Raw genomic sequence first — 10,421 nt, forward strand, 5'->3', positions numbered from 1 at the left:
CCCTACAACCCTATCGCTGTAGCCTCCTCCAGCCCCTACAACCCCCCCATCTCTGTAACCTCCTCCAGCCCCCTACAACCCTATCGCTGTAACGTCCTCCAGCCCCTACAACCCCCCCCCCCAACATCTCTGTAACCTCCTCCAGCCCCCTACAACCCTCCCTATCTCTGTAACCACCTCCAGCCCCCTACAACCCTCCACGATCTCTGCTCTCCTCCACTCCCGGCCTCTTGACCGTCCCCCGATTCCCATCGCTTCGCCACTGGCGGCCGTGCCTTCGGCCGCCTGGGGGCCCCGAGCTCTGGAATTCCCTCCCTAAACCTCTCCGCCTCTCTCCCTTTCTCTCCTCCTGTAAGAAGTGTAGTGGACCGGAGTGCATGCCCACAGACCCCTGAAGGTGGCCGGGTAAGTTGGTAATGGCGCCTTCCGGGTTCCCTTCCTTTCTTAGCTGAGGCGCAGAATGTAAGAGTGGGGAGGTTACACTGCTCCTGTGTAAAATACCCGTTTCACCGCAGCTAGTGTACTGCCTGCAGTTCCTGACAGCGCATTCCAGGAAGGGTGTGATCGCACGAGAGAGGGTACAGGGGGAGATTTACGAGGGCAACAGTGCGGACGATAAGGGTCACAGATAGTACAGGGTTGTTTTCCCTGGGGCAAAGGAGATTAGGGGAAGATTTAATAGAGGCGTACAAGTATTGTGCTACTTCCAGTGAAGAGGCCGTTTGGCCCATCTTCTCTGTACTAGTGCTTCGGCTCCACAGTCGCTGAACACTTCTGGCACTGATTAGCTGGAAGCCTCATACTCCACAGGCAGCTCCTGGCTGGGTCGTCACTGTCCTCTTCGGCCAGGAAATCCACCGACCTTACCCGATCTGGCCTCTGCGTGACTCCAGGCACCGCCACCACCCCCCTCCTCCCTCTCAACCCGAGCCCACACCTCCCCACCCCTCCCTCTCACCCATCAACATCTCCTCCCGTTTCACTCTCCCTCATATCTTTATTCAGCTACCTCCCCTCAAATGCACCTATGCTATTTGCCTGTGCACGGTGCTCCCAGTGTGGTCTAACTGAGGGATATGGAGAGCGGAACTGTGCACGGTGCTCCCGGTGTGGTCGAACCCAGGGATATGGAGAGCGGAACTGTGCCCAGTGCTCCCAGTGTGGTCTAACCCAGGGATATGGAGAGCGGAACTGTGCACAGTGCTCCCAGTGTGGTCTAACTGAGGGATATGGAGAGCGGAATTGTGCACGGTGCTCCCAGTGTGGTCTAACCGAGGGATATGGAGAGCGGAACTGTGCACGGTGCTCCCAGTGTGGTCTGAGGGATATGGAGAATGGAACTGTGCACAGTGCTCCGAGTGTGGTCTAACTGAGGGATATGGAGAGCGGAACTGTGCACAGTGCTCCCAGTGTGGTCTAACTGAGGGATAGGGAGAGTGGAACTGTGCACAGTGCTCCCAGTGTGGTCTAACCGAGGGATATGGAGAGCGGAACTGTGCACAGTGCTCCCAGTGTGGTCCAACCGAGGGATATGGAAAGCGGAACTGTGCACAGTGCTCCCAGTGTGGTCTAACTGAGGGATATGGAGAGCAGAACTGTGCACAGTGCTCCCAGTGTGGTCTAACCGAGGGATATGGAGACCGGAACTGTGCACAGTGCTCCCAGTGTGGTCTAACTGAGGGATATGGAGTCTGGAACTGTGCACAGTGCTCCCAGTGTGGTCTAACTGAGCGATATGGAGACTGGAACTGTGCACAGTGCTCCCAGTGTGGTCTAACTGAGCAATATGGAGACTGGAACTGTGCACAGTGCTCCCAGTGTGGTCTGAGGGATATGGAGAGCGGAGCTGTGCACAGTGCCTCCAGTGTGGTCTAACCGAGGGATATGGAGAGCGGAACTGTGCACAGTGCTCCCAGTGTGGTCTAACCGAGGGATATGGAGAGTGGAACTGTGCACAGTGCTCCGTGTGTGGTCTAACTGAGGGATATGGAGACTGGAACTGTGCACAGTGCTCTGAGTGTGGTCTAACTGAGGGATATGGAGACTGGAACTGTGCACAGTGCTCCCAGTGTGGTCTAACTGAGGGATATGGAGAGCGGAACTGTGCACAGTGCTCCCAGTGTGGTCTAACTGAGGGATAGGGAGAGTGGAACTGTGCACAGTGCTCCCAGTGTGGTCTAACCGAGGGATATGGAGAGCGGAACTGTGCACAGTGCTCCCAGTGTGGTCCAACCGAGGGATATGGAAAGCGGAACTGTGCACAGTGCTCCCAGTGTGGTCCAACCGAGGGATGTGGAGAGCGGAACTGTGCACAGTGCTCCCAGTGTGGTCTAACTGAGGGATATGGTGAGCGGAATTCTGCACGGTGCTCCGAGTGTGGTCTAACTGAGGGATATGGAGTCTGGAACTGTGCACAGTGCTCCCAGTGTGGTCTAACTGAGCGATATGGAGACTGGAACTGTGCACAGTGCTCCCAGTGTGGTCTGAGGGATATGGAGAGCGGAACTGTGCACAATGCTCCCAGTGTGGTCTAACCGAGGGATATGGAGAATGGAACTGTGCACAGTGCTCCGAGTGTGGTCTAACTGAGGGATATGGAGACTGGAACTGTGCACAGTGCTCCCAGTGTGGTCTAACTGAGGGATATGGAGACTGGAACTGTGCACAGTGCTCTGAGTGTGGTCTAACTGAGGGATATGGAGACTGGAACTGTGCACAGTGCTCTGAGTGTGGTCTAACTGAGGGATATGGAGACTGGAACTGTGCACAGTGCTCTGAGTGTGGTCTAACTGAGGGATATGGAGAGCAGAACTGTGCACAGTGCTCCCAGTGTGGTCTAACTGAGGGATATGGAGAGCAGAACTGTGCACAGTGCTCCCATTGTGGTCCAACCGAGGGATATGGAGAGCAGAACTGTGCACAGTGCTCCCAGTGTGGTCCAACTGAGCTGATACGAATCCATTGCAACTTCTTGAGTCTTTTCCTCCGAAAATGCAGCCCACACAGCGTCAGGTCTCCTCGACACTGGTGCCAGACACATCCTGACATGTGACTCAAGAAATGGCGAGGTTACTGCGTGGGTGTTTTTCTTTATGTTTTATACAGAACTGTATTAAGACAGAACAGGCAGTGTTGGTGAACCGTAGTCCGATTTAACGGAACGCAGGGCCGGCTCCGGGGGTCCCGCGATGGAGGGAGGCCACGTCCGACCCGGATGATCTGGGGAACGGAGACTGGTCCTGCAGATCCTGCTGGGAGTTGTGCGCGTGGTATGTGGGGAGGTGAGGAGGGGGCGGAACGTGGGTGCATCGGACATGCCAACCGCATCTCACCCCCTCCTGCCACTCGGCTCTCTCCTCCCAGCCCCAGGCCGTCCCTCCGTCGGGCGAGGAGACCCCCCACCCCCCAACCTCGGGGGGGGGGGAGGGGCGGCTGCGAGAGGCAGGGTGTCGCGTTGCTGGAGGGTCTGGCGTTCCCGCCCGCTACTTCTTCTTCCGCTCCTGTGAACAGCGAGGGCAGAACCTGCGAGAGGAAGAGGAGAGGGAGGGAGGAGGGGGGAGGAGGAGGTGGGAATAGGGGTCAGGGATCAATCCCAGCAGACATGTCGCAAACCGGATCCGATTCCCAGCAGACCAATCGATCCCAGCAGACACGTCGCAAACCGGATCCGATTCCCACCAGACATCGCGGCCCCCCCAGCTGACCGATCGATCCCAGCTGACATCGCAAACTGGATCCGATTCCCAGCAGACGTTGCAGCTCCCCTCCCCACCAGCGACCGTTCAATCCCAGCACACATCGCAGCGCCCCCCCCCTCCCACCGACCGTTCAATCCCAGCAGACATCGGGGCCCACCCCTCCTCCCCCCGACCGTTCGATCCCAGCAGACAGCGCGGCCTCCCCCCCCACCGCTGACCGATCGATCCCAGTAGACGGTGTTAAATGGAGGATGGTAGACAATGGTGTTCCCCAAGGGTCAGTGCTGGGACCAAACTGGGGTTTTTTTTGCTCTATGTAAATAACTTGGGACATTGGAATGCAGCGCCGAATCTCAAAATTTGCCGACGATACCAAACCTGGAGCTGCGGCAAACAGAGAGGATGATACGACCCGCCTGCAACAGGACATAGATAGGCTGGCAGAATGGGCCGACAAGTGGCAGATGCAGTTTAATACTGACAAGTGTGAGGTGATGCACTTTGGCGGAAGGGATAGGGAGAGGCAATGCATAGACTTAATGGCACTGTTCTAAAGAGCGTGCAGGGACAGAGGGACCCGGGGGCGCACGTGCATCGATCTCTGAAGGCGGCAGGGACATATCGAGAGAGTGTTTGTAAAGCACATGGGATCTTGGGCTTCATAAATAGAGGCACAGAGTACAAAGGCAGGGAAGTTAAGCTGAACATTTATAAAGCTCTGGTTAGGCCCCAACCGGAGGACTGTGTCCAGTTGCAGCCGCCAGACGTCAGGAAGGATGTGAGGGTCCTTGAGAGGGTGCGGAGGATGGGAGGGGTTTTAGTTACAAGGTGAGGTTGAAAAAGCTGGGGCTGAGGAGATTGAGGGGGCGTTTGATGAGAGGTGTGACAAGATTATGACAGGCTTAGCTATTGCTCGAAAGAGAGCCAGCAGAGAGGTGATGGGCCGAACTGCCTTCTTCTGTGCCGTGCAGACTCTGTGGCTGTATGGCAGCGACCGATCCCAGCAGAATTCGCAGTGCCGCCACCAGCCTCCCTTCCCGCACCCCACGCCCAGTACGCCACTTCCCACCCCAGACACTTCCCTCCGATTCCCGGACGGCCACGCGAGGAGACAGGAGTCAGTTAGTCTCTCGACACTTACCATTTCCCTCTGGGTTTCGTGGTCAGGCCCACGCAGGCAAAGTGGAACCATTCAATGGAGCACTGCAGGACGGGGGTGTGGGGTGAGAGTGAGGGAGAGAGAGATAGAGGGGGGCAGAGAGACGGGAGGGAGAGTGGGGGGAGAGAGAGAGACGAGGAGAGAGAGGAGGACGAGAGGAGGGAGGGAAAGTGGGGCAGGGGGGAGAGAGAGAGGAGAGAGAAGGGGAGACAGAGGGGGAAGGGGGAAGGGGGAAGAGATGGGGAGAGAGAGTGGGGGAGAGAGAGGGAGAGTGAGAGAGAGGGGGGGGGGTGGAAGAGAGAGAGGGAGTAGAGGGAGGGGGACAGAGAGAGGGGGAAGAGAGAGAGAGATGGCGGGCAGAGAGAGAGTAAGGGGAAAGAGGGAGGGGGAAAGAGAGAGCGGAAGAGAGAGGAGGGAGTCAGGGCGGGGTGAAGAGAGATGGGGAAAAGAGGAGGGAGGGAGAGGAGGAGAGAGAGAGGGGGGGAGATGGGGGTAGAGTGAGGTGGAGGGGGGAAGAGATGGGGAGAGAGAAAGAGAGGCGGGAGGAAAGAGAGGGGTGGAAGAGAGGGAGGGAGGAGAGGGAGGGAGGAAGAGAGAGAGAGGGGGAGGGGGAGAGAGAGTGGGAGGTGGGGAGAGAGAGAAAGAGAGAGGGGGAGGGGGTAGAGATGGGAGGAGAGAGGGGGAGAGAGAGAGGAGGGGTGGGAGAAAGAGAAGGGGATACAGAGAGAGTGGGGAGAGAGAGAGGGGGAGCGAGAGAGAGTGGGGAGAGAGTGAGGGGGGAGAAAAGAGGAAGAGATGAGAGGGGAGGAAGAGAGTGAAGGGAAGAGAGAGGGGAGAGCAAGAGGGGGGGGAGAAGAGAGAGAGTGGGTATAGGGGGGGGTAGAGAGAGAAGGGGAGAGAGGGGGAGGGAGGGAAGAGATGGAGGGCAGAGAGAGGGAGAGAGAAAGGGAGGAAAAAGAAAGGGAGAGGTTAGAGTGGCAGGACAGCCAGTCAGTGCTGCTCCCCGACTCCCCCCAAGCTGCTCGGCCCCTCTCCCCGGCTGCCGTTTAACCACTGAGGCGGAGTGAGAATTTTACACTGAGCAGATCGAAGTGAGAAGTGACCCCCTCCCTCTCTCTCGATCGCTCCCTCCGCCCGTCTCTCCCACGCTCCTTCCTTCTCTCCCCTGGCACCCCCCCCATCCCCCACCCCTCTCCCAGTTGAAACCTCACCCGCAGGGCACCTCCTGCCTTTTCAGCCATCCCGCGCCCGACTGGGCAACTCGATTCCGCCCACTGCCCGTCCCCCCGATTGCTCCTCCCCGCCGCGTCACCCCGGAAGGAGGGCCGACTTACGTCTGGATTGTCGCAGCCGATCATTTCACCGTACGAAACCTGATGGCAGAGGCAATAGGTCGGCTCGTTGGGGTCCACTGGCATGTCGAGAACGTCCGAGGGATGTACGTTGCTGAAAGTGACTGATGGGGACACGTACTCGGCGCTGGGGTAGGCGAGGGAGAGAGGGAGAGGCAGTCAGAGATGCTAAAGTCGGGCACCGATACATCAGGATTGAGGCCTTTCGGCCCCTCAACACGCCTCCCAGCCCATCTCACACCTCGAGCCCCCCCCAACTCTCCCGCCCCTCTCCCCCTTTATCTGCTTAAACCCTCCCCCAACTCAGAACCCAGATCTCCCCCCGATTTCCAGCCACGACCAGTGAGTCTCCCCTGCACACTCCCTCATTCACCCCCCCTCTCCCTAACCCAGAAGTCACCGGACAGGGATCAGGAGCAGGAACCCGGGCTGATTCACCCCCCTCCTCCCTAACCCAGGGGTCACTGGACAGGGATCAGGAGCAGGAACCCGAGCTGATTCACCCCCTCCTCCCTAACCCACGGGTCACTGGACAGGGATCAGGAGCAGGAACCCGGGCTGATTCACCCCCCTCTCCCTAACCCAGGGGGTCACTGGACAGGGATCAGGAGCAGGAACCCGGGCTGATTCACTTCCCCCTCCCTAACCCAGGGGACAGTGGAAAGGGATCAGGAGCAGGAACCCGGGCAGATTCACCACTTCCCTAACCCAGGGGGACTGTGGACAGGGATCAGGAGCAGGAACCCGGGCTGATTCATCCTTCCCTAACCCAGGGGGACAGTGGACAGGGATCAGGAGCAGGAACCCGAGCTGATTCACCCCCCCCCCCTCCCTAACCCAGGGGTCACTGGACAGGATCAGGAGCAGGAACCCAAGCTGATTCACCCCTTCCCTAACCCAGGGGACAGTGGACAGGGATCAGGAGCAGGAACCCGGGCTGATTCTCCCTTCCCTAACCCAGGGGACAGTGGACAGGGTTCAGGAGCAGGAACCCGAGCTGATTCACACCCGCCTCCCTAACCCAGGGTGTCACTGGACAGGGATCAAGAGCAGGAACCCGGGCTGATTCACCCCCCCCTCCCTAACCCAGGGGGCACCGGACAGGGATCAGGAGCAGGAACCCGGGCTGATTCACCACCCTCCCTAACCCAGGGGCACCGGACATGGATCAGGAGCAGGAACCCGGGCTGATTCAGCCCCCCTCCCTAACCCAGGGGGCACCGGACAGGGATCAGGAGCAGGAACCTGGGCTGGTTCACGCCCCCCTCTCCCTAACCCAGGGGGCAGCGGACAGGGATCAGGAGCAGGAACTCGAGCTGATTCACCCCCCCCCTCCCTAACCCAGGGGTCACTGGACAGGGATCAGGAGCAGGAACCTGGGCTGATTCACCACCCCCCCCCTCCCTAACACAGGGGGTCACTGGACAGGGATCAGGAGCAGGAACCCGAGCTGATTCACCCCCCCCTCCCTAACCCAGGGGGTCACTGGACAGGGATCAGGAGCAGGAACCCGAGCTGATTCACCCCCCCTCCCTAACCCAGGGGGTCACTGGACAGGGATCAGGAGCAGGAACCCGAGCTGATTCATCCCCCCTCCTGCGCCAACCTCAGTCCTTTGCCATTTGACCTCTCTCTCCCCACCCCCCCGGCGACCCCAGAGACTCACGTGTGACTGATCTTCAGTTTCTTCTGTCCGTTTTTGGGGGTGTCATCGTCCGAACTCTTGACCTTTGACCTGGCCCGAGTGGCCTTTTTCTCCTTCTGACTCCGGCCTTCTGGGAGGAGCAAGAAGAGAGTGACCAATCACGGCTCGCGAACGCGTCGGAGAGTCAGTACTGAGGGAGAGCTGCGTGGTCGGAGGGTCAGTACTAAGGGAGCACCGCAACGTTGGAGGGTCAGTATTGAGAGAGTGCCACACTGTCGGAGGGTCAGTACTGAGGGAGCCCCGCACTGTAGGAGAGTCTGTACTGAGGGAGTGCCGCACTGTCGGAGGGTCAGTACTGAGGGAGCCCCGGACGGTCAGAGGGTCAGGACTGAGGAAGCTCCGCACTGTCGGAGGCTCAGTACTGAGGGAGCTCCGCGCGGTCGGAGGGTCATTACCGAGGGAGTGCCGCACTGTCGGAGGGTCAGTACTGAGGGAATGCCGCACTGTCGGAGGGTCAGTACTGAGGGAGCCCCGCACTGTAGGAGAGTCAGTACTGAGGGAGTGCCGCACTGTCGGAGGGTCACTACTGAGGGAGCGCCGCACTGTCAGAGGGTCAGTACTGAGGGAGCGCTGCACTGTCGGAGCGTCAGTACTGAGGGAGTGCTGCACTGTCGGAGGGTCAGTACTGAGGGAGCTCCGCACTGTCGGAGGGTCAGTACTGAGGGAGCTCCACACTGTAGGAGGGTCAGTACCGAGGGAGTGCCGCACTGTTGGAGGGTCAGTGTTGAGGGAGTGTCGCACTGTCGGAGGGTCAGTACCGAGGGTGTGCCGCACTGTCGGAGGGTCAATATTGAGGGCGTGCTGCACTGTCGGAGGGTCAGTACCAAGGGAGCGCCACACTGTTGGAGGGTCAGTACTGAGGGAGCTCCGCACTGTTGGAGGGTCAGTAATGAGGGAGCTCCACACTGTAGGAGGGTCAGTACCGAGGGAGTGCCGCACTGTTGGAGGGTCAGTGTTGAGGGAGTGTCGCACTGTCGGAGGATCAGTACCGAGGGAGTGCCGCACTGTCGGAGGGTCAGTACCGAGGGTGTGCCGCACTGTCGGAGGGTCAGTATTGAGGGCGTGCTGCACTGTGGGAGGGTCAGTACCGAGGGAGCGCCGCACTGTTGGAGGGTCAGTACAGAGAGAGTGCCGCACTGTCGGATGGTCAGTACCGAGGGAGCGCCGCACTGTTGGAGGGTCAGTACTGAGGGAGTGCCGCACTGTCGGACGGTCAGTACTGAGGGAGTGCCGCACTGTCGGACGGTCAGTACCGAGGGAGCGCCGCACTGTCGGAGGGTCAGTACTGAGGGAGCGCCGCTCTGTCGGAGGGTCAGTACCGAGGGAGTGCCGCACTGTCGGGACGGTCAGTACCGAGGGAGCGCCGCACTGTCGGACGGTCAGTACCGAGGGAGTGCAGCACTGTCGGAGGGTCAGTACCGAGAGAGCGCCGCTCTGTCGGAGGGTCAGTACCGAGCGAGTGCTGCACTGTCGGAGGGTCAGTACCGAGGGAGTGCAGCACTGTCGGATGGTCAGTACCGAGGGAGCGCCGCTCTGTCGGAGGGTCAGTACCGAGGGAATGCCGCACTGTCGGAGGGTCAGTACCGAGGGAGCGCCGCATTTGGAGGGTCAGTACCGAGGGAGTGCCGCACTGTCGGAGGGTCAGTACCGAGGGAGCGCCGCACTGTCAGAGGCGCCGGAGAGCCTTGCGAGCCGAACCTACTTCTTTTTCCCTTGCTGGATGAGCTGTCGTAGTCACTCGACTCGATCTGTTTCTCCTTGAGGTCGGCCTCGAAACGGGCCAGGTCTGTGTCCAGGCGGCGGATGTGTTTGTCCACCTAAGCCGGGGTATTGGAGGTGGAAGGCGGGGGCGGGGGTGCGAGGGGTTTAAAATAAAGCAGCATTAAATCCGGTGTCCTGTTTCCACCATGCACTTCACCACCACCAACCTCCCCCACCACAAGGGGAACTCACCCCGATCCGCAGCGCCCAGACACGCCGTCACTGCTGGGGCCCCCACCCCCGGACTTCTCCTCGACCCCTGACCCCCGCGCGCCCCCCCTCCCGACCTACCATCTCGTACGTCTGCATGGCCAGCTGGACTTTGTCGTCTCCGAACTCTTTGCACTTGCTGTAGGCTCCCTGGATCTGACGCACCAGCTCCACCTTCTGCTCGGAGGCCAGAGTGCGGGTGTTGCTCATGTATTCGCCCGCCAGTTTGTCGATCTCCGCCTTCAGGTCTGGAGGAGGAAGTGCAGGGGGAGGCGGTGGGGGAGAGGAGTTAGGAGGACAAAAGAACAGCAGGCGGCAGTGGGTGGGGGGGGGGGGGGTCCATCACCCACCAGCCCCCCCGTCTCACCCGCGCTCACTCCTCCCACCTCCCGATCCCAAAACCGGCCCCCTGAGGACTGGAGCAGGAGAGATGGCAAATGAGACACAGAGACAGACTGAGATAGAGAGACATTGAGACGACAGAGAGAGAGAGAGACAAAGAGAAACAGAGACAGAGAGAGACAGAGAGAGACAGA

The 10,421-nt window shown here is 59.7% G+C and overlaps 1 protein-coding gene across 1 annotated transcript; it reads right to left on the reverse strand.

Moving 5' to 3' along the window:
* Positions 1 to 3,073: 3,073 nt before the first annotated feature.
* ing4 (inhibitor of growth family, member 4) lies at positions 3,074 to 10,140 on the reverse strand. The gene is made up of 6 exons (XM_068026546.1): positions 9,967 to 10,140; positions 9,617 to 9,731; positions 7,876 to 7,984; positions 6,192 to 6,336; positions 4,840 to 4,901; positions 3,074 to 3,522 (listed from the first exon to the last, which is right to left on the reverse strand). The coding sequence occupies exons 1-6, from the start codon at positions 10,093 to 10,095 to the stop codon at positions 3,483 to 3,485; spliced, it is 600 nt and encodes a 199-aa protein (XP_067882647.1). The 5' UTR covers positions 10,096 to 10,140; the 3' UTR covers positions 3,074 to 3,482.
* Between the last annotated feature and the right edge of the window lie 281 nt (positions 10,141 to 10,421).

This window comes from Heterodontus francisci, unplaced genomic scaffold, assembly GCF_036365525.1.
Source record: "Heterodontus francisci isolate sHetFra1 unplaced genomic scaffold, sHetFra1.hap1 HAP1_SCAFFOLD_323, whole genome shotgun sequence".
Lineage (NCBI taxonomy): Eukaryota > Metazoa > Chordata > Chondrichthyes > Heterodontiformes > Heterodontidae > Heterodontus > Heterodontus francisci.

Excerpts from the sequence above, each read along its gene's own strand:
- ing4 (XM_068026546.1), bottom strand. The coding sequence starts at position 10,095 with ATGAGCAACACCCGCACTCTGGCCTCCGAGCAGAAGGTGGAGCTGGTG. Across the intron at positions 9,732-9,966 it reads CCATGCAGACGTACGAGATG|GTGGACAAACACATCCGCCG; the intron begins GTAGGTCGGGAG and ends ACCCCGGCTTAG. Across the intron at positions 7,985-9,616 it reads ATCCAGCAAGGGAAAAAGAA|AAGGCCGGAGTCAGAAGGAG; the intron begins GTAGGTTCGGCT and ends TGCTCCTCCCAG.